The sequence below is a fragment of the Epinephelus moara genome, chromosome 3, assembly GCF_006386435.1.
Source record: "Epinephelus moara isolate mb chromosome 3, YSFRI_EMoa_1.0, whole genome shotgun sequence".
Taxonomy (NCBI): domain Eukaryota; kingdom Metazoa; phylum Chordata; class Actinopteri; order Perciformes; family Serranidae; genus Epinephelus; species Epinephelus moara.
In genome coordinates, this window is record NC_065508.1 from 2,987,768 (window position 1) to 3,011,006 (window position 23,239).

Consider the following 23,239-nt stretch of genomic DNA (forward strand, 5'->3'; position numbering starts at 1 on the left):
ATCTTTTTCACACACTTTTGAGCATTCTGTACACTCGCTGTGTGAGCAGACACCATCCATACCTCTTCTGTCTGTTCACACTTTAAAGAAAACACAGAGCTGTCAGGACAGCAAATAAAAGGGAATCATTTAAATGCAGAGCTTTAGGGCTGTCTGTACAATTGATCAGCTAAAAGCCTAAACAAACAGAACAGCTCACTCCAAGTATTTAATAAAACACTAAATGGCACGGCAGTATTTAACTCGATCATTTCCTCTGACAGGAAGTTGACAAAATTGCCAGCATCCTGTCAGTGGGTGATCCATTCCTTTTTAAAAAATGAAAACAAACAGTGCATGCCCACTGAATAAACACTGATTGTGCTTTAACATTATAACTGTGTATAAGCCTGCATGCTATATGAAGCACACATTATCAGTATACTTGTGATCCTCCTGTTCAAACCTTTAAAGTGCTGAAATCAAAGTTTCTTCTTGCCTTTGGCTGTCTCAGTCACGTTGCATATGTCCAAAAGACAGCCATATAAAAGCCTATTTACTGTGAAACTGTAAAGCTAACCAGTCAGGTTTAGCTACCTACCTACGCTGGGAACACAATGACTCACAGTCCTTGCTCTTACATTCAGTGTAACAATAAGCCTGAGGCGCTGGGAAAGATTGGATAACAGCAGCTGTAACCATGTTTGAGGACACAAAGAATATGTGTAATGGTGGCTTGTATTATTTACAAACTACCAGGTGTGGGAGGGTATGATATTCTGTCTAACATAAAATTTATTCTGATGTTCCTTTTTCCTTCATTTCACCGTAGCATGGGTAGGAGGATTTAATAACACCTAACTCTCTACATCTTCTTTTATTTTTGTAGCTTTGTGTGACATGCACCCGATGAGAGCCCTCTTCCTGATTCCCAGGAATCCCCCTCCGAAACTTAAATCCAAAAAATGGTGAGTTATTACCTATCCTGCTGTGTTTTACATCAATCAGATTCTGGACACTGAGCAGGCACCCTTCATATGATGTCATATGTGCATAGAAGCCTTAAAACTTTAACATCTTCCCAATGCCAAACTGAAAAGTAAAGATGAATGATATGCCAGAGTGGGAAAAATGAGGTCATGCCAGGAAAGCACATTTACATGCACTGCAGTAACGCGGTATACTTGGTGTTTACTTGGTGTTTAAGAAAACAGGTTACTGCAGAGCACCAGTAACCAGGTTAAGTGCATATAAACACACTTAACGAGAGCAGCACTGAATGGAAGGAATGTTGCTCCTACAAGAAGTGATGCAAAATTAGAGAAAAATCTGATTTCTCAAAGCAGATGTTATGCTTGAGGTTACTTTGGGTGCATCTGTTCCTTGATCGTTAAAGACTTTTAGGGCAGCAGTTCTTCACTTGGTTTCAAAGTGTGAGAGGTCATTACTTTGTCCCAATATTGAGACAGATATGAGCAAGACAAGAAGCTGAAGTCATTTAAACTAATTTGCCATATTCTCTCTCCTACCCTATTTTTTTGCTCCCATTACTCTTCCTGCTGCTTGTTAATGGACCCACTTAGTAGAGTTTATGGTCCCACTGCATTCAGAATGTTTCTTTCACAATGTTTTTATAACTCCAATCATAAAGTAGATGCCTGTCAGTATTGTGCAACTCAAAATGAACAGTTATGAAGATACAAAAACATACTGTAAATAAGATATGCAAACAGTTGCATGAACTCAACAGCTGTTGTTTACACTGTTTGTGCTTTATTGACCTCACACAGGTAGTGTTCACTGCATTGTCATTGTAGTGCATTGAATTGTATTTAATGATCATATTATTGTGCTCATATTTCAATTGCAGCTTCAGAGAAATTGTGTTAGAAGAAAGTAACAACTGGTAGTAAAGTAGTTTTACAGAATTGTGTATGTACTGTTACATGGTTCGCTGCAGCTGCCAGCTCCTCTGACAGTCAAATTAGTTTTGTAAAGACATTGCAGAATGAAATGGATCACTGCACAATACAGGTCAGCTGATTATATCGATAGTTTGCAACAGGAACATACATTTGAGTGTTTTGTATATGCTAAAAAATTCAAATTCAAAATACTTTGTCTATGATTCATAAAACAAGACTAGGTCAAAACCTGGTTTATGGCTTAACCGTGTATGAAATGCTAGAGGGCTTTTAATTTGAAACAGAAAGTGGCGGCATTCACAGTCACAGACTCAGGGACTTTTGTTCTAGTGCCATAGTGCAGGAGCAGCTGTTGCAGTCAAGCCAAAAAAGATCATGTAAATACATGTTAAAATGAAAAACAACATTCTTAGACACAGTCACACAACATAAGGGACCTGTTTTCTCTGGAGCCGTACCCACTGATCATTTAACGCAACCTTCCCTTCGTCAGCTCAGGCCTGTCGTGCACACCCTCATGTGACTGGGGGAGGTGGCCCAGCCATTGGCGGCTATCAGAGCCAAGTACCACCAATAACATTAATTACCAAAACATGCGATCCGCACTGATTAATCGGCTAAACCAATAAATTGGTCGATCTCTAGTGCACAGTGTTGTGATTACAAGAATACATGCTTTAGTTCACACTTGTGTAAGAAACGGAGAGTCCTAAAAATGTCAAACACTCTATTCCACCCCTGAAAATGTTAAGAGGGTCCCGCCTGAATTTCTCTTCTAGGCGATAACAGCCCAGCTGCCAACCGTCCATGCCTCCTCGCCCTTCCACTTTCCCTCACTCGTTCATTGTCCTCTAACCTTCCCCTTCCTCCCAGGTCCAAGAAATTCATTGACTTTATAGAGGGCTGTCTTGTGAAGACATATACCAGCCGACCATCCACAGAGCAGCTTCTCAAGCACTCCTTCATCAGGGACCAGCCCACTGAGCGCCAGGTCCGAATTCAGCTCAAAGACCATATTGACCGTACACGCAAGAAAAGGGGAGAGAAGGGTAAGCGCACGAGATACCCGGGGTACATTGTCTCTACATGGTCAGTGATCAGCTGAAGTGTACTGTAGGTTACCCCAACTATTTCACTTCTCTTTATGCTCATTTTTCTTACAGAAGAAACAGAGTATGAGTACAGTGGTAGTGATGAAGAGGATGAAAATCGTGGAGATGACCGAGAGTCAAGGTACCCGCAGTTCATATTCTCTGTGCAAATAGTACTAATCTTTATCTTGTGTTCTCTGTGCGTTCCCCAAAATCCTCTCCCTCATATCTTTAATTTTCATCATCAGTTCAATCCTCAATGTACCCGGTGAGTCCACCCTGAGGCGGGACTTCCAGCGTCTGCAGCAGGAGAACAAAGAGCGCTCGGAGGCTCACAAGAGGCAGCAGGCCCAGCTAGCTGCTCAGCGCAGAGACCCTGAGGAACACAAGAGGCAACTGTTGCATGACCGGCAGAAACGCATTGAAGAGCAGAAGGAACAGCGTCGCCGACTTGAAGAGGTAATGATCAACCAGAGAATTTCTGCTTTGTAAAGGAATAGTTTGACGTTATTAGAAATATGCTTATAAGCTTCTATTCAAGAGTTTGGTGAGCAAAATGATACGAGTCTCGTATTTGCATGCTAAATATGATTCGGGAGACAACTGACCTTCATCAAGGCAGACATTTTAACATGCCATAGTAGGGAAAGCACAGGTGTATTTAAAAACATTAATGATAACTGTATTCCACTTAGGGGAGGCCCCAGTATTGTGCATGCAGGTTTAGTGGAATAGCTTACGTTGCCACCTAATGAAACTGAGCCTTCATTTATGTTACCAGTTTCACCTGTGTGCTTTTCCTACTGTGACAAGTCAAAATGTCTGCCGTGAAAATGGTCTGTTATCTTAGCTTAGCATAAAGACTGGAAGCAGCGGGAAATGGCGAGCCTCACTCTCCCCAAAGTTAAGAAAAACTTGTGACAGCACCTCTAAAACTCTAACCAATCATTAATTCATTTTTATCTATTTTAGTGTCACAACTTTGGCCCATCACTCATGGGATTATAAGACACTATCTTTTTTAATCATTGCATATACAGATCAAAACATATGGAAAAGTAAAGTTAAGGCACAAACCCCTGTGCCAAGAGAGAAAGGTTACAGCACTCTTCATAACACTTCAACTTGACATTTTTACACTTCTTGTTTGTATGGATTAGTCAAAGGACATACAGTGTGTTAGTTAGTGAGCTTCAGAGGTGCTGGTCGGTGTTTATATTTTTGAACTCTGCACCGATGCATCCACCGATATATGCCTTGTTGACTGCCATTAGCCTATCAATAAATATGATGACATTCACAGGGGTTAAAGTTCTCCAGCGCAGCACCGGATTTCCGGCGTGGCGAAGTTTCTGTCCGGCACGGGCAGAAGTGATCCATTTCAATGATGACGTGCTTGCCCAGAGGCGAAATTTCGACGTAACTGCCTGTTTAATTCACATCAAGTGCGAAACAATTTTGCATACAGCCTAAATGATTTAGCTTCTAAAAATAAATAGCACCAAGGCAAAGAAGAGATGCAGGAGCTATAAGTCAAAAAGTCTGGTAACCACTGAAAGTTTAATCGTTATTTATAAACTCATTATGCTATAAAAGTTTAATCTGAAAAGTAACTACTAAAGCTATAATCTTTTTGTTCGTCTTGATAATAAACACGTTCCTTTGCAACACATAAATTTCTATTTCTTCATTTTGTGACCGCAACACCAAGCCCCCCGCTTGGGAAAATATTTCAGATTTCAGGCACACAAATCTTCCGTGCTCCACATTTCAGGCACAAACGTTTTTCTTGCTTTAACCCCTGCATTCACCAATGGCAGTGGCTGATGTTTTCCTTTGTGTCACATCGGTTATGCGCAGGCTAAAAAGCAAGGCTCAAATCTAATGTTGTCCCATCGTCGAGGACAATAGAAAACGTGTTGAGACCAACATAGATCTTCCCCAAGATTATTGCGCAACACTGCACCCAGTGCTGAGATTTGAGGTCTGATACCTGCTAAATAAAATGCTGCATACACTCAGAGCTGGTGATGAAAAGCAGGAAGGATTAAAAAGTTCTCAAACTGTGAACAGAGCAATGTTCATACCCAATTTAAAAAACGTAGCTATGTTTTAGGGACATGGTTCTAATGTAGGTTGAGTATCAGCAATTTTGCTTTTGAAGTGAAGTACCACCTATGCATAAATCATCTCTCTTCTTCAGAGAATGATGAAATGTCTGTAGTTAAGATGCACCCACATTCATAATGTCAGATACTAACCCCACATTTTCATAACAGACTTCGAGCTGACATCCTCGTGGTCCGACTTTTTCTTGTCTGATGTTGGTTTTAATTCATTCTAATGCATTTTAGTACAAACATATCAGATTTTGTTAAGGACAGAAAAATGGTGTCTTTCACGTTATTTCCATCGTTGACCTTGATTTTGTAATTAATTGTAATCCTGCTCGTTTTGCTAGAGGCTCATGATTCTAATACATTATGCAACAGGCAGAACATTGTTAATTCAAAGCAAAACTGTACCAAGCAACGGAAATATCAGGTTCCTTGTCTGTAATGGTTCTGCTATTGTCTTTGTCCTATATCCACCAACGAGTTGCCCTTTTATTTGCACTTTATTGTGCATATGGATTACCATTTCTTGCTTTGGTCATGAGTGCACAGTAGTTATGATTTGCCTCCTATAATTGGCCTCTGATTATATGAATTATGAACATAAGTAACAGAATGAAACAACATATAAGAGTAACAATGTTTGAATAGCTTAAATTTAATTTGGAAATGAGGCCTTCGCGCAACATGTACAACACACCAGTACACTTGACCTATCGTTTTTGTCACCAGCTCAAAGCCTCCATGACTACATTATGTGTTGGAAGGACTCGACAAAGGCTCAGGTTATTTTCACAGAACCTTTTCGACATTTTGTTCACAAACATTCATGGTACTATAAATCTGTGAACATTGGGGAACAGAGTGAGATCATATAAAGTGAAGAAGAGTCCAGCTCCTTGCAATGCAAGTATGAATTATTAATTCTGCAAACATTTGCCCCCAGTGAGATGATTCTGTAGCCTAGAGTGAGATGTTGAGTATGAAGTTTGTAAAATGCATGGAAACTGTGAAAATGTAGTTTCACCTTCATGGAGTATGGAAATTAGTACATTGCGTAAGTGGCTCAAGAGTCAGACTTTCTACACTAAGATCACTAATCTGCCTCTTTAACACATTGCAGCCCTGGAGGCTGCATGTGTTAAAGGGATACCTTGCCGATTTTCAACCAGCTTTGTATCACAACAGTGTGGGTAGAATGTGTAAATGAACTGTGGTAAATAGTCCCTCCATTTTACAAGCGCCCAGATCTCCTTGCTCATCTCTCAGCTCAAATCACATCATCTGGTGGATATTTGTTGAATCTAGGCTTGGTGCTCGAACTACAGATTGTACTTCCTCATTTTCGTTTGCTTGTTATACCACATGCCACAGACACTCTCTGTCTCTCAAACTCAGATCAAACTCCAATCAAACAGTAAAACTAGGCAGAGCTGATTAGATATAAACCAAGAGTCCGTTGCTGTCTTGCCTAATCTTGCCTCTCCCTAAATGTCTTAAGAAACTTATTTTAGTGCACTGTTTAGCTGTAATACAAGAGTTTTATGAATAGGAAATGGACGCCATACTGTTTCCTGTATTGTGAAAACAGAGACTGAAAAACTGAGATCAAATGGTAAAACTAAGCAGATATGAACCTGTCTGTTACTGCGTTGCCTATTTCTCACCTCAGAGGTTTTCAGAAACACATTTTAGTTTACTGTACAACTATAATTGGAGATCGTTACCAGCTAGTCACCATAATGTTCCCTGTGGAAAAACAGAAGAGCTGGACGTTTATTGGTTCAGTGCGGCACAGTGCAGTGTGGTAGCTGTAGGTTTTCTACCTCTTGAGCAAAAGCAAATGCCATAGCCCTTTTTCCTGTATTTTCTGGTCATACCGCACTAATGTTAAAAGTAGTTGTGTCCTTCTACTGCATAGACAGCCCAGTTTTGTGACTTAAAGCATACAAACAATATGCATGCTATTTTTTTTTTACAGTCTGTGTATATCTTTATGGCTGTAAGGTCAAAGAATATAAACAGGCTAGCTAAGGTAGCTGTATTGAAGCTAAAAACACATGATAATTACTCATGTTGGCAATCCCAGATCTAGATCACCAGTGAAGTATAATCAGCCTGTCCTATATTTCATTAAATTACTGTCACCCACAAACTTTCTACTCCAAAGTCTGATACTCTAAATGTTGGTTCAGGTGGGTTTGTAATGCTGTTAACAATGTTTGCAAACCACTGTATGTAAAAATACAAATTCCCACTGACTTTGGTGGTAAATGCTTGCATAGTACAACTACTGGTTTGATACTGTAGGAGTTGGCATAAAGTCTTGATTTACACTTGTAATGTTGCCAATATTTCACATCCAGTGGAACGTCCTTTAAAGTTTTATGTGATATAGAGCTGCCAAAGTGTCTTCACTATGCGTCTGGAAAGAAGCCTTGAGGAAAGCTCTGCTTTACAGTCTGCAGCCTTTATAAGTAATTAGGTTACTGATCAGCTGGTTGAGTCAGATTATCATGGTAATTTTTTGCATCATGTTACAACATGTTTCAAACAAACATAGGAAACTTTGGAAACATGGCACTCTGTGATTTTTGTGTTAGATATGATTTGTTATTGGCTGACATGGGAATTGGAATCAAATTACAGAGTTTGTGTTGATGCTTGATTTAATTTTTAGGGTCGAGGTAACACTTTAAAGGTCCAGTGTGCAGGATTTAAGGGGATATATTTGAAGAAATGGAACATAATATAATAATGTTTTCTTTAGTGTATAACTATCTGAAAATAAGAAACATGTTTTCATTACCTTAGAATGAGCCATTTATTTCTACATAGGCAGCAGGTCCTTGTCCACAGCAATCACCATGTTCACTGCCATGGTTCTACAGCAGCCTAGAACAGATTCTAGATCGGGCCATTCTGTTTTTGTGTTGACCACCGTGGTTAGCAGCCCCTCCACGACAAGCAGTGTTGGAAGAACCCTGACATGTGACATGAAACTGCTTTATTCTGGGTGGGGTTTTTTTTCTTGTGTAAATCACTGGGTCCGATTTTTTTTGAAGAGGAGGGGGCTCTGTGGATAATCTAGCTCACTTAAAAAAAACTCCTGAATGTCTCAATTTGAAATAAGGTGAGGACACATTAAATTATCAGGGAAATGTAGGCACACGGCATTGAAGAAACAATGATTTGCTACATGAAACTGCTGTATTGTTTTAATCACCTGATCCATTTGTTGTGGAGAAGAAGAGACCTCTGCAGATAATTCGGCACCTGGCTAAAACATTCTGAACAATGAACATTGAAGGAATTGTAATCGGGAGAAGTTTCAGCTGGTTGAAATCTGCCCTGAGGCCAGTAATTCTCCCTAAATCTTACACACTGCTCCTTTAACAAAGACATTACTTAAAGGAAAATTTCAGTTTATTTCAACCTGTCTCCTATCGTCCTAAATTTGTTTCAAGTGACTAGTGACATAAAAATAATAGTTAGCATGTTAGCCGTTAGCCTAGATACAGCCGGGGCGCATAGTAGCATCAGACCTGTTAAAACGTAAGTGAACGGGCAACCTTCAAGTGCAAAGTTAGTCCACTAAACAAGCTTTTTTTCCACAAAGACCGCCTCATATCGTTAGGATAAATGTCAGAGAACATATAGAAAACGACATGTAAACGTGTTGTCTTACCTTACCGGTGTGCTGCCATGTTTGTTTACCATCTAGCTCTGCTTTCCAAAGCGCGGCCGAAATATATCTGGCGAGCTCTAGATAAAGCCCAGCTGGATACTACTCCAGGTGGAGGTGTCTCGTCCTCGGTCACATCCAGACCTTGAAAATAAGGCTGCAACCGGTCCCATTCCTTGCAACAGAGGCATTCCTCTTCTGTGGGCACTGGGGCACAGCATTCACAGGTACACCACCAATCTCCAGAGCTACGCAGCCTTGCAGCAGCCATTCCTCCTCTCTCGTCCTCTACCTGTTGCGCCTCTCTCTCTCTCCTCCTCCGTTCTTCAATTTCACGAAGCTCTTCGTCAGTGTATTCTGGCTCAAATAAATAAGGGCGGCCATCAAACTCTGCAAAATCAAATTCCTCCTCCACAAAGTCGAAGTCTGGCAAAAAGTCAGCCATTATTCTATAAATCTTTCATAAAATAAATGAATGAACTTTTCAGGCTACTGTCCGGTTCTGCCTTCCAGCTGTTGCTGCTTGTTCTCGCGAGATTTCAGGCACGGTATGAGATCGCTGCTTGTTCTTGCGATATTTCGGCCGCGCTTTGGAAAGCAGAGCTAGATCGTAAACAAACATGGCAGCACACCGGTAAGGTAAGACAACACGTTTACATGTCGTTTTCTATATGTTCTCTGACATTTATCCTAACGATATGAGGCGGTCTTTGTGGAAAAAAAGCTTGTTTAGTGGACTAACTTTGCACTTGAAATATACCCATTCACTTAGTTTTAACAGGTCTGACACTACTATGCGCCCCGGCTGTATCTAGGCTAACGGCTAACATGCTAACTATTATTTTTATGTCACTAGTCACTTGAAACAAATTTAGGACGATAGGAGACAGGTTGAAATAAACTGAAATTTCCCTTTAACATTATTTGATTAAAGGTTTTGTATGTTGCTGAGGATTTTGAAAGACATACCTACGTAACTCAGCTCATTGGTGAGTTGACAAAGTGGCAGCAGCTTTGAAATGTTTAACGGGTGATGTGGGATTTGAATGAGGCACACTTTGTCACACTGATATTGCTATTGTTGTCAGAATTATTGTGCAGATTTAAGTATTTTACTGCAGTGAGATAGAACTCCCCTAATATACCACCACCTCCTCCTCTATCTTTTCTGGCTCCTCTGTTCAACTGTAAAGTGCCAACAACAATTGAGTGGACAAGAGCTTTGTGTGCTTTGTGTCATTTCACCACAAAGAACAAACCGTGTTGTTTTAACGTCTCTTTAAAAAATAGCAGATAAAGACTACTCCCTGCCAAAAGTGAATAACTGTGGTCAGTGTGAGTTTGAATCAAAGCAGCACACTTTGATAATGATTAGGATGCAATAGGTGTGTGTGTATGTGTTTGTGAGAATGACTCACAGCCTCTGTTCTCTGCCCTGCATTCCTACTCCCTTTATTTCCTTTTTCCAGCTCTTTGCACTAAAAACAAGGGAGGGTTTTCTTATAAGCAGGCTCGCCATTATAAATTCCCCTGTGCAAACATAGCCTCTGTGCTCATTTCTCTTTTTCCTGTCACCCTTCTCTCCCAGCAACAGAGGAAAGAGCGAGAGATGGTGAGGCAGCAAGAAAAAGGTCCCCATCGGAGACTCGACGATATGAGACGGGAGGAAGATAGAAGGTTGGCTGAGAGGGAGCAGGTAACCAACCACGGGAGATGTGGGGATGCACTCAGCCAATCAGTGTGAAGTGTGGGCGTGTCCGCCAGCAACACTGTGCAAGTTGCTCTGGTGGTGAAATTCCGCGAGTAGGTTGCCATAGCAGCAAGGGTCTAAATTAGTGTATTTATTCAGAGATGAGTTTTCTGTGGGTGAGCTCTCTGCGTCTCTTGTGCTCTGTTTCCAGTCTACCCTCAGTAACACAAGAGTCTGGCATCATAGCATCATCACCTTGTGGTGCCAAATACAGATTTTTATCTTAGTATGGTAGCTTACAACAATCACGATACACTGCTAAGTATTTTAATAATCCTCAGTCTAATGATTTATCGCAATCTCTAAGTAGTGCTGAACAGTGGTGTTATGTTTTAATGCTAACTTTTATTTGTCTCTAACAACTTGGTGCATATATTGCCACTAAAATTCAGTGTTAGAATTGTTGATTTTTATCAGTACAACACATGGTGTCTGTTGTTTATTGAGATGACATTACATAACTGTTTTGTGCCTCTATCTTCTACCCCTCCCCCTTATACCTTCATTTCTCTTTTCCCACCCTAATGCCTGTCATTTCTGCCCCCTCACCTTCCCTCAGGAGTTTATCAGGCATAAGTTAGAAGAAGAGCAGCGGCAATTAGAAATCCTTCAGCAGCAGTTGCTTCAGGAACAAGCACTGCTTATGGTAACTAGTCCTCAACACTCCTTTTTCATCTCTTGTCCTGACTGTAGAGGTTTCCATGTCCTCTCGATTACAGTACGTCATCAGTGAAGATTTATTGATCAGTGCTGAAAAATATCGAGTGCAATGTCTGACTTTTGTCAAGTCAGTTTTATTTATATAACCTAATATCACAAATCACAAAATTGCCTCCGGGTTTATAATCTGTGCCGCACACAAAACCTCTCTGTCTTTAGTCCCTCGATTCTGATAAGGAAACACAGTGTTGTAGTGTTTTGTCAAATCAAACACTGCAGTGTCTGCTTGTGTTTGGGGTGGATGCTTTTAGGTGAAGGAAAAGGCAGCTGAATACTTCAGTGATTATTTTCCAAAAGCTCTACTTGTATTTGTAGCAAAATAAGCAGTTTCATGTTGTAGATGCAGCACCTTGATGCAGACATGCTTCATGTTGCTGTGTATGGGTGTAGCTTCCACAGTACTGCATGTCTTGAAAAGGCATTCACTGACCTAGATTTGGGGGCAGTTTTGGGCAGATTTCAGTTTATTAGTGTGTGTGTGTGTGTGTGTGTGTGTGTGTGTGTGTGTGTGTGTGTGTGTGTGTGTGTGTGTGTGTGTGTGTGTGTGTGTGTGTGTGTGTGTCGATATCTTGCTCACAGTGAATTGTCACACTCCTGACATCTTTGTTTTAGCTAGCTTCTGTGGAGCATAGGAGATGCTGTCATTTGGTTTCAGCTATAGTTTTAGATCTTTGTTCCAGTTTTTTGGAGGGAGAAAGAACCCAGTCCTTACTGCTGTATGCATGAGGCAGCTGAGATGAGTTTTTCTACGTATTCCTCCAAGGTTACACATAGCCATAATTTCTGTGGGGGAAATCAAATATCACTGTGTTTTTGAAGAATTACCTCAATATCAATGTTACAACGATATTTTTAGCTTTGCTTATTGGTGCTTTTGAAACATTTTTAGACAGTGAGATTTTTGATAAATAATCATCAGTAATGTGGATATAATGACGCACTCCGTCGCCGGCTCATTATGTGCAGCGATAGTTTTGGCGTCTGGTCTATTTTCTCTGCAAGCCACAAGTGAATCTGGCAAGACAACACACTGATTATCTATTATGAACAATATAAGGAATATAAATGATCCAATTCTTATAAGTTATAGCAGTCCATGCTTGCTTGTGTCACATATTTGTCAGTTGTGTCTAAATGCAAACACACACACACACATACACAAGCAGACAAAGAAAAAGCTCTACGTCTGATAAGAACAGAGCAGAGGAGCAGAATGACTTGTTGACCAGTACGGAGAAATGCGCCTCTGGTGTGAATGGCCAGGCAACTGCTAGCACGACAACTGGCGAATCGGGGCACTTACACGTCCAGTATGAATTATATAAAATATGATGATATACAAAATCTAAGACAATATCTAAATACCAGGACATCGATATAATTAAAAAAACATTGCTCAGCCCTTATTCCTGTGTATATGCATATCTTCATCGAGACCAGAGCACAGGGCCACAGGACAGTGTCCCTGAAGTAGTTTTGAGGGTTCAGTGTCGTGCTCAAGGGCAGCACACCTCCAGGAACAGTGTTGGGAGTCAATTTTGGCATAGTGGCCACGGTTGATATTGCAGGATCACGTGATATACAACCCCTCCCATGCAGTCATTACAAAAGTACCTGTAATTAGTCTGGGGCCGTTTAGTGGCCGTTTTGGTAAGGGACCACAACCAGGGCCAGAGAGACAGGATGTGGAATTTGATGGTGCGCCACAATTTAAAGTTTTACTTTGGTGAACACTTTTACTTTGGTGAATTTGGTGAATTCCGGATCCGCTCTCTAGACCGGAACCAGAATCCAGACAAAATTCAGAGTGAATGGAAACAGGCTCTTCGCCGTACGTGAAGAGCCTGGTGACGCGAGGCTAGCTGTAATGAACTCCCCTCCGGTGATTTTAATCAACTGTAATAATCCAATATTTTCTTTCCATGCAGCTGGTTCACAGTAATGGCCTTCCCGTTGCGCCTTTCATTTGATGTAATAAGGACAGTAACAAATGTAGCAGAATGTGAATAAAATAAAACTAAATCAACTCTAAAAAATCTAATAAAATCAGACAAAAGGCACAAATACAGAGGAACTGCTGGACGGCTTTGATGGGCAGCTGCAGGAAATGTGAAGTCTTGATTAAAAGAAATGACCTTTTCTGGTGCTATTTTTCGTTAGCCGGCATCAGGAGGTTTCATTTTAGTTTCGTTTGTTGTAATTGATATTAAGAAGAGGGTTTTTTTTTCCATTCACCTATATTACCTTTGTTGATTGCTGTGCATAAAAGGACAAGTATTTGTTGATGTTTTTGATTGAAACCCAGATATTGGTGTGATTATTTGCGAGGCTCTAAGGAAAACTGAAAGTGATCCAGCTGATCTGCGACAGTGGTGCCAACAATATTAATAACAATAAGTTGTCTGTTTGCATTTGAAAAATAATAATAATATGTCCACGTCACACAGGAGCTACATATCTGTGTCAGGGTGGAAAAAGCAGCCTAGATGTCCTTTTCCACAGCAGCTCAAAGAAGGTCCCTCTGAGACATTTACTGTAATCCCTGCATGGCGTCCTCGGTCTAGTCAAAAGTCTCCTCCCACACAGAGAAGCACCTGAGCGAGGCATTCTCTCCAGGAGCCAGGCTGGGTTTCACTCTGTGGAGGAACACCACAGTCATTTGTCAAAAGGATTTTGGTTTGGCTTTCATTCACTGCCCTGAACATGTGGGCCGTATATGAGCATCATATGAGGATTGAATTGTAAATCTGCTGCTCTGCTTTGTGGCCCATAGTGATTTGCAGAATACGAACAAAGGAAAACAAGCATTTAACTTTATTGGAATGTTAATTTTAGTTCAGGTGTAACTTTGTGTGAGACATTTCCTAATTTGTGACTTTGACATACTTATGTTTGAAACGCTTTTCATTTTTCTGTGATTTTTTTTCTTTTCTTATGAGCACGAAGGCCATCAAAAGACTATGAGACACAATGAAAAACCAATAAGTCAACTGACTCACTTTTATCACTCTGTTTAATATACAGCACAAAATGTTTAGCTAAAGACACGATCGATATCCTTCTGACGTGGGTGGGTAATTGACTGCTGTACTAAAAATAGGACTGCACACTTTGAGATGATAAAGTCTGCCCAAAATATTTGTTAACTCAGTAGGTGAAACCAGTGGAGATCAGCTTAATACACAAACCTGTTTACAGATGGTTCGGTCATGACCGGCCTGACCTGTCTCTTGTGTCCAGTCTGAGTCCAGCAACGGCTTGACTGCAGTGTGTTTCTTCGCCCAGGAGTATAAGCGCAAGCAGCTGGAGGAACAGCGTCAGTCAGAGCGACTGCAGAGGCAGCTGCAGCAGGAGCATGCCTACCTGGTGTCTCTGCAACAACAGCAGCAAGAAAAGAAGCCCCAGCTCTACCACTACAACAAAAACCTGGAGCCCAACAACAAACCGACTTGGGCCCGTGAGGTAGCAGTGTAACCTACATTTGAAGCAATACACACCACAGTCAAACTACTGTACACTTCCTGCAAAGTACACCCTTCTTTCTCTGTCATCCCTCATTTCAGGTGGAGGAGCGGAGTAAGCTCAACAGACAGGGCTCACCCAAAATCTGCACCACTGTCTCTGACACTGCCATCCAGTCGCGCTCTGACTCAATCAGCCAGTCAGGAGTGGTCCAGTCTGCTCAGACCCCACCAATGCAGAGGCCTGTTGAACCCCAAGGGGGGCAAGGAAAGGTGGGTGTTTAAAACTCAGTGGATTAAAACCTCAAAACAACGCAAGATACAACAGCTTTTTCCTTTCTGCCCCTAATTCTTAAGCTGCTTTATCCTTCATTGTCTGTGCTCCTTTATTTACTCCTTTTTTTTTCTCCTTTTCCCTCCTTTCCCTCTCCACACATCATCTGGGGTTACTTTGTCCCTACACGTTAAAAAATCTCCAACCTTGCATTCCTCCCCACTTCGGCCTGCTTCTCCGACTGTCCTGTGCACTCTTTGTTCCGCTCGGCTGCTCTTTCCTCCTGGTGTGCTGCTGCTGCTGCTCCTGTCCTCTGCAGTTCCAGATGGCTCACTTGGTTCCACTGAAGCCTTATGCTGCCCCTGTCCCTCGTTCCCAGTCCCTCTGTGACCAGCCCACTAAGACCATGTCCGCATTCCCCACCCAGGATCCCTCCCTTACCCCCACACCCCGTCCCATCCACTCTAGAGAGCTGGTGCGTCAAAACTCAGACCCCACTTCTGAAACCCCGGCACCACAGGTACACCAAATCAGAGATGATCGTGGCCCCTGGATCCGCCTGCCAGATGTGGAACTCCCACCTAAGGTGAGATCTAGTGGCTGGTTTTTGCATGTCATTTTCATAAAGACTCCCATATCTACACACACATATTATGTTAGCTGGACAACAGTTAGCAGACTGACATTGAAAGGTCTCGTGCTTACATCTCGGGAAAACTGTTACCCAGGTGAGGATTACGTTTTTGTGAATACCTTTTTAAAGGTTGTTAATTGAATTAAAATCTTCACTGCATCTTCGGTGCATGGTGGTTCCTGAGGATGGTTGGTCTACTTGATGACAGGCCATTCTTTTAGGAAATTACTGCTGTTTATTAAGGGTGGTATTAGGGTTTAAAAGAAACTCTTTGGTCATTTTCTATGCTACTGTTTTTTACAAAAATACTGGTAAATGTAAGACTTTGATGCTGTTCTCAGATTCCCCAGAGGACAGCGTCTATTGCCACAGCTCTCAACACTAACCTGACGTCTGGCATAAGACATCCAGTACGAGCCAGGTACAGAGGACAACCAAATGATTTATCAGATATTTCCTTAAATTAGTGCCTACTAAATGGTGGTAGATGGACTTCAGATAACTGATTTGTATCCTCAATGTATCCTCATGGCAGCAATCCAGATCTGAGCCGCAATGATCGCTGGGAGAGATCGGACAGTATGAGCATCATATCCAATCTGCCCCAGACTGGCTCTCTAGAGAGGCATCGCATCCTCAGTGAGTCCCTGCCTCCCCAGTGCTATTTCTCTGCAGACTGTCTGTGATGGAAGTCTGATACCAGAATTATAACTCCACCCTACTACATTGTTATTTGCAGGTTCCTCCAAAATGGATTCACCCATTATCTCCCATGATAGTCGTCATAAGCCAGGGGAGTCTCGCACCTCCTCCCGCCCTGGACGCCCTGCTGTAAGTGGTTCTTTCACACAGACATTATGTTAACTGTCTCTCCAGTATCCCCTACTTACAATACTAGTTGTAACATTACTGTAGGGGTGTGCAACACATAGTATTGTACTGTAAAAATAAAAACGCAGCACCAGCTTACTGCACACATGCTCAGTTTAATCTCAAACACACCTGTTCTGTAGAGTGACATATTGTCTCCTAGCTATACTGTAGGTTTCCCCCTCACATTACCTTTCCTTTACTCCGTATGTGCTGCACACTATTGCTGTTTCCCTTCATATTTCTCCTCTTCTCAAATCGCTGTTTGTTGACTCTACCTCAATTGTGCAGAGCTACAAGAGAGCTATAGGGGAGGTTAGTATCACAGTGTCCTTGTGTGTTATGCAATGCTCAGTGTCCATGCATGCATCTGCGCACAGTGGTTGTAGTACATGTTTGTACAAAATGAATTGCATGGATGCTCTACACTGTTTTCATTTATTGGGTAAATTATGTTTTGTCTTTGAATGACATGCAGCTCTTTACATAAAGGCCTTTTTAATGTGTTTGTGTTTTTTCTGTTATCATGTGGACATCCTGCACTCAACACAGGCCTTGTAACCGTGCCTTAAAGTCATCCCAAAATGTCACCAAGTGGCTGAATTCTGAGAGTGTTAGGAGTTTTGTGTATGGACTTACATTTGGACTGTTTCTGTGCCCATCCCTCATACGAACCCTCGCATTCAGTTGTGTTTGGATTGTATATTATTTGCTACTTTCTCTGATAGCTGAGATTATGTTTAAAACATTTTCAGTGCTTTCTTAAAGTAAATGGTGATGTATGTGTGCAGGATCATGGCCTCTTTGCCAAGGAGCGTGCAGAGGAGCAGCCAAGGCCCCCGGTCAAGGCCAACGATTACTCGTCCTCTTCAGAGAGCAGCGAGAGCAGTGAGGAGAGCGAGAGTGGCGAGGGAGCAGAGGAGGAAGAAAGCCCCACAGATCGGTAACACAAACATCTACGAATCCTAACAATTCAGGAGACACATATTAGTATTTTGTGTCAGGTTTACTTTTAAATAAAGTATTCGGTACTTGCTGTAAAACTGCTGTACTCCCTTTTCACTCTTCATTATCAAGCTCAGGGTCTTAGGTCATCCTTGACTCCTATTCCTCGATTGATTTCAGTCACAGGGACGCAGACACTGATTCAGTCAACACCATGGTGGTTCATGAAGACGAGGGCGAGGGGGGAGAGGGAGAGCAGGCTGGAGGCTATGGGGATCAGACCATGCTGGTGCAGAGGGTGAGTCATCTGCGTATGTAATGATGCTCAAAATGCATTGTGAATTGATGGAAAGTCAGTGCAATACATTAGAGAATATTACAAAGTAGCAGGACCAGGACACTGGGTCTGTTTGGTTGTTTGGTGTTATGTTTTTTTATTTACACACATAATTGACCAAATGAAGAAGATTATGTGGAGCCATTTTCACTGCACTCTTAATGAAGTTTGATAGCAGAAATTAACATGCATAGAACATTAGCGATGACTGTCAAGTTTCACTGAAGAGCACCTTTGTTGATTCAACATTTTGCACCAATGTTCAAAAAGCACTCAGGAATAAATTAGTCAGAGGAGGCAGACATACCGTACAGTACACGTTTGCTATGAATAGGCCATATTATTATGTAGCCACAGCTTCAGTATTCCACATCTGTTGTTGGTAGTTTTCAGAATTTTAAGGCAACATAGTGCTGCTGGGAAGCTCACAGGATCAGCCAAATGTGGACCATGACAACTGCGTGTCATTAATGTTGCAGCTGAATATTGTTTTTTATTTTGTATATGCCTAAAGCCACCCTGTGTTAAGTTGGCATAAATCTTTGAGATTTTTGGAGAGACATCAATATGATTCAGTGACAGACAGCATACATCTCACCGGTGGCTGACGATGAGTTGAATGTGGGAAGTGTCAACTTCACTGAAGTGCAATAGTTTTTTGTGTTGATGCATTTGAATAAGCAGCAAGCTTCAAATATTTGTGCCAAGCCTCGGTGACAGTACTGAATGCCAGGGTAAGCTATGGAGCAGTACATATGAAGAGGAGGTATTTCCATTACTTTCACACATACAGTGAATTGGCTGTTTTTAAAGAAAGTTTTCAAAGCAGCTGTGTCACAGTAGAACAGTGGGCAGTCCTGCATGTGTGTCACCCAAGTGTGTAGGATTTAGGGAGATATATTGACAGCCATAGGTATATTTTCTTTAGTTTATAATGTCTTGAAAATAAGAATCAACTTGTTTTCGTTACCTGAGAGAGAGCTGTTTATATCTACATAGGGAGCAGGTCCTCATCAACGGAGATCACCATGTTCACCACCATGTTTCTACAGTAGCCCGGAATGGACAAACCAAAAACTGGCTCAAGATAGGGCCATTTGCATTTTGGCATTGGCCACCATAGTTAGCAGCCCCTCCGCAACAAGAGCTGCTTTATTCAGTGTTTTTACCTGTTTCAGTCACCTGGTCTGTTTGCTCCGGAGACTATGAGACCTCTGCAGATAATTTGGCTCACTGTAAAACATCTGGATCAGAAATAAGGATAGCACGCATGAAGTTATCAGAGAAAATAGGTGAGCACACATTTGCAGGTGCTAGGCAAGTGGGCCGTCTGCTGATTTGGTTGCTGCGAAACACTGATTTGTGACGTGAAACTGCTTTGTTTAGTGTTTGTACCAGTTTTAACCACCGGGTCCATTTGTTTTGGAGAGAGAGAGACCTCTGTGGATGATTTAGCTCCTGGTAAAAACCTCCTGAACAATGAACACTGAAGGAATTTTAACCAGGAGGAGGTTTAAGGTGGATGAAATCTGCAGTACCAGTAAACCCCCCTTTATCTTACATACTGGTCTTTTAAGCTGCATCTAAATAACAGTGGCACATCAGTGACTTGTAAGACACAACAACAGGCTGTCTCTCCCTGTGTTAAGAACATGACTTCTTAAAGCATGTTTGGTCACAACTGTCACGTCTTGTGGTTACTGTGATGAGCAAACCATACAGATTGTATCCTGGTAATTGGTGCAGCAGAGTAGCCTAGATCCAATGCTGTCACTGACGTTATGTAATACATGGAGTTGTGTGGGTGTCTGTTTGTCTCTTACCTGAAAGACCCCAGAGAAGCGGAGCCATAATGGATACACTAACTTGCCAGATGTGGTGCAGCCTTCCCATTCCCCCACTGATTCAGCCACTCACTCCTCCCCTGGGAAGGACTCTGTTTATGATGTAAGTTTTACTGCTGCTAAATATATCAGTCCTAAATTCCTGGTTTATTTTTATGTGTTCCCTATCTGCCTTCATTCCGGCCATGATGTCCACCAAGACATTGAATTTGATCTGTTCAGCTTGTTAGTGGAAAATCATCAAAATTATAGGCTTTGAAAGTGTTGCTTTAATGACACACAGGCACAGAAAATGTCAGTTTTCCACAGACATGTTTACACTGTTCAACTTATACACACTCTGTACTCCACCAGTATCAGTCCAGAGGTTTGGTTAAAGCATCTGGCAAGTCCTCCTTCACCACCTTTGTGGATCTGGGCATGTACCAGTCACCAGGAGGCACTGGAGATAACATGTCTGTCAGTGGTGAGTCAGAAACTTGTCATGCTTTGCTTGCTTTTTTAAGATAAAGAGAACATTTGCACAATAACAAAATTACATCACATTATTCTCTAAAACTGTATCCACTAATTTCCCTCACAGGGAACTTAGGATGAATGGGACATTTGTGTCTAATTCCAAACTTTGTGCCATTTTGCCCTTTTTTGATATCGTCCTTCCTTAATTAAGCCATTTCCATAACGACCTCCCTCTTTAGGCTCCAGGTTTGAGCAGCTGAAGATGGAGGTGAGGAAAGGATCAATGGTGAACGTCAATCCCACCAACACACGCCCCCCCAATGACACACCGGAGATCCGCAAGTACAAGAAGAGGTTCAACTCTGAGATCCTGTGTGCTGCGCTCTGGGGTGAGAACAGTTGCAGTGTAAATGCAGAAAATATTCAGCACCAAGCAACGTCAGATCCCTTAAACTAACTAATCACTCAAAATAGGATTATTTTTGGAGTTACCAGGCTCTGGATGGAAACTCAAAACATCAGAGCCAAGTTATTTTAACCCTTCTTATCTCTGGCTCAGTATCTGGGGAAAACGAATATGTCAGCTCCAGCAGGGCTCAGGTTGCAAATATGACAAACTGAAAACATTGTGACATTAATAACTCAACATAAGACAACATGGTGTCTCTGCTTTCACCATCAAAGTCATTTCTATCTCTTCCAGCCTCTTCTCACAAGCTGTTTTCCATAAGCATCATACCTTGCCTAGGGATGACTTGTGGTGTTAAAACATTATCTGAAAGTTGTTTTTTAATGTGCCAAACTGCATGACTCAACTATATCACTTAATTAATTAAGCTCTTTTTTTGATAGCCAAATACCAAGAGTTACAACACAGGTGTACAGCCAAAATAGCTTGAGCTGCTATAGGAAAGGCAATGATTACCGTCATTTTACGCAAAATTAATAAAGCTTTTAATTTGTGCTTGTGTGTGTCTCCAGGTGTGAACCTGTTGGTGGGCACAGAGAACGGTTTGAAGCTGCTGGACCGTAGTGGTCAGGGCAAGGTTTACCCTCTCATCAACTCCCGCAGGTTCCAACAGATGGACGTCCTGGAGGGTCTCAACCTGCTCATCACCATATCAGGTCATTACTGCTGCTCAGCTCCAGCCTGCTCTCAATACAGTTGGTTGGCGTCCCATTAAAGATAGTAGTCGCATGCCAAAAGTACAGACAGCTTCAAACACTAGATGCTTTCAGACTGACTGTTTTGCTTTATGTTTTGACTTCAAAGTCACAGGAAGGCTGTTTTTATTTGTGTGCACTGTGTAATGGCTTCCAGGTATTGACAAGAGCTATTGTCACAATGGTTTCGGACAAATACCTTTTAAGGAAAAATGAAATAACAATATGTTACAACACACTGTTTGAATAATTTGATGATTATTTACACAGCATCGTTTTGTGAATCAATCTGTAGTAATGTTGATAACAGGTATGAAGATGCAGTCAACATGTTTGAACAGCTAAAACTCAAGCTAAGAAATCTGTGCCAGTAAAAGTAAAGCAGTCTATGAAAGACCATTTAAGTTATGACCCTGACACACCAAGCCTAGAGTCGGCCATCGGTCAATGTCAGACCGTCGGTAAGCGTCTATCGCCCTAGTTTTTGCAGCCTGTCAGCCCTCCAGTTTTCCCTTTTTAATGACGAATACAGACTACCACCACCTGCTTGTATGAGGAGTTGTTTCATTTCACGCAGGCTCAGAACATATGCTTTAGTTGGCCGAGGGCTGTAGTCTTTACGGTAGGAGTGTAACGATACATCGATCCACATCGATACATCGATTCATTGATTAACAATCCGATTATATCGATGCAAAATGAAAACATCGATCCATATCGTCATCTTAAAGATACACATTTATTTTGAAATTCACATAGCACATCTGTGTCACCATTTCTGGGCAAGCGCGCCTCCGCTCAAACAACAAACAGAGCTCAGAAATAAAATGGTCAAATCATATTCTAGTTGTTTTTGTGAGTTGAAAGTAAATGATTGTGTTAGATGGGCATATGTCGTATCGATCGCAGGCTCCTGAATCGAATCGAATCAAAATCGTATAGTGACAAACTTTGTGATATCGGCAAACATTGTATCGTCATCCAAACAAATCGATATAATATCGTATCGTGATTAAGCTGGTGATTTACACCCCTACTTTACGGTGTGTTCAGGTGCAACTATCCGGCCAAGACACAGGCGACACGAGGTGATGCAGCATTTGATCTTCATCGCCACTAGTTCTTTGATGTTGGTGTGGTTTGTCTATTACAACACCATGAGAAACAAAATCCCAGACAATATCTATTTTCATATTAAAATAATTATATCTATATTACTCCGAGCTTCTTCCCTTCAAATCTTACATGCATTTCATTAATTACTGATGTTAATCTCCTTTGTAATTGATTTCAAACTGTGTCTATTAAGGCAAGAAAAACAAGGTGCGTGTCTACTACCTGGCCTGGCTGAGGAACAAGATCCTCCACAATGACCCTGAGGTGGAGAAGAAGCAGGGCTGGACCACTGTGGGGGAGATGGAGGGTTGCGTGCACTACAAAGTGGGTGAGTGACAGACGATGGCTGTTTATCACTACTGTCTATTCCACTCTGGGTAAATTCTCATAGATGCATTTGGCACAGTGAATTATTGATTACAAGTATCTAATGTCAGATGGCCTTGTGGTTGTTCTATCTAGTGAAATATGAGAGGATAAAGTTCCTGGTGATTGCTCTGAAGAACGCGGTGGAAGTGTATGCTTGGGCGCCCAAACCTTATCACAAATTCATGGCCTTCAAGGTAAGTCTCCTCTTTCCTATGAGCTGGATTAGTTATGCAAGATCAGTCAACCAGAAGTACATTCAAGTTTATTATCTTCTCGCACTCACTTTCTGCTCTCAAACCCGCTCCACTCCTTTTAACCAGTCTTTTGCAGACCTGCCACACAGGCCTGTCCTGGTCGACCTGACAGTGGAGGAGGGTCAGAGGTTGAAGGTCATCTATGGGTCTTGCGCAGGCTTCCACGCAATCGACGTGGACTCCGGAAACAACTATGACATTTATATTCCTGTTCATGTAAGTTGTACAGCTGTCAGACAGTACTGTGT

At 41.7% G+C, this 23,239-nt stretch overlaps 1 protein-coding gene across 3 annotated transcripts in view; it reads left to right on the forward strand.

Annotated features, from left to right (window-relative positions):
* Positions 1-23,239, forward strand: part of mink1 (misshapen-like kinase 1) — a 41,487-nt gene that overhangs the window by 10,579 nt on the left and 7,669 nt on the right. Inside the window, exons 8-28 of one of the 3 annotated variants that reach the window (XM_050041497.1) lie at positions 869-947; positions 2,778-2,953; positions 3,068-3,137; positions 3,244-3,454; positions 10,383-10,490; positions 11,104-11,190; positions 14,550-14,726; positions 14,828-14,998; positions 15,319-15,585; positions 15,975-16,054; positions 16,169-16,272; positions 16,373-16,464; positions 17,295-17,446; positions 17,629-17,746; positions 19,616-19,732; positions 19,984-20,095; positions 20,328-20,477; positions 21,070-21,213; positions 22,562-22,696; positions 22,831-22,931; positions 23,058-23,207. In XM_050041497.1, coding sequence (XP_049897454.1) covers positions 869-947; positions 2,778-2,953; positions 3,068-3,137; positions 3,244-3,454; positions 10,383-10,490; positions 11,104-11,190; positions 14,550-14,726; positions 14,828-14,998; positions 15,319-15,585; positions 15,975-16,054; positions 16,169-16,272; positions 16,373-16,464; positions 17,295-17,446; positions 17,629-17,746; positions 19,616-19,732; positions 19,984-20,095; positions 20,328-20,477; positions 21,070-21,213; positions 22,562-22,696; positions 22,831-22,931; positions 23,058-23,207 — 2,801 coding nt within the window. The remainder of the gene's footprint in view (positions 1-868; positions 948-2,777; positions 2,954-3,067; positions 3,138-3,243; positions 3,455-10,382; positions 10,491-11,103; positions 11,191-14,549; positions 14,727-14,827; positions 14,999-15,318; positions 15,586-15,974; positions 16,055-16,168; positions 16,273-16,372; positions 16,465-17,294; positions 17,447-17,628; positions 17,747-19,615; positions 19,733-19,983; positions 20,096-20,327; positions 20,478-21,069; positions 21,214-22,561; positions 22,697-22,830; positions 22,932-23,057; positions 23,208-23,239) is intronic. The other 2 variants (XM_050041498.1, XM_050041499.1) reach the window with 2 other exon arrangements.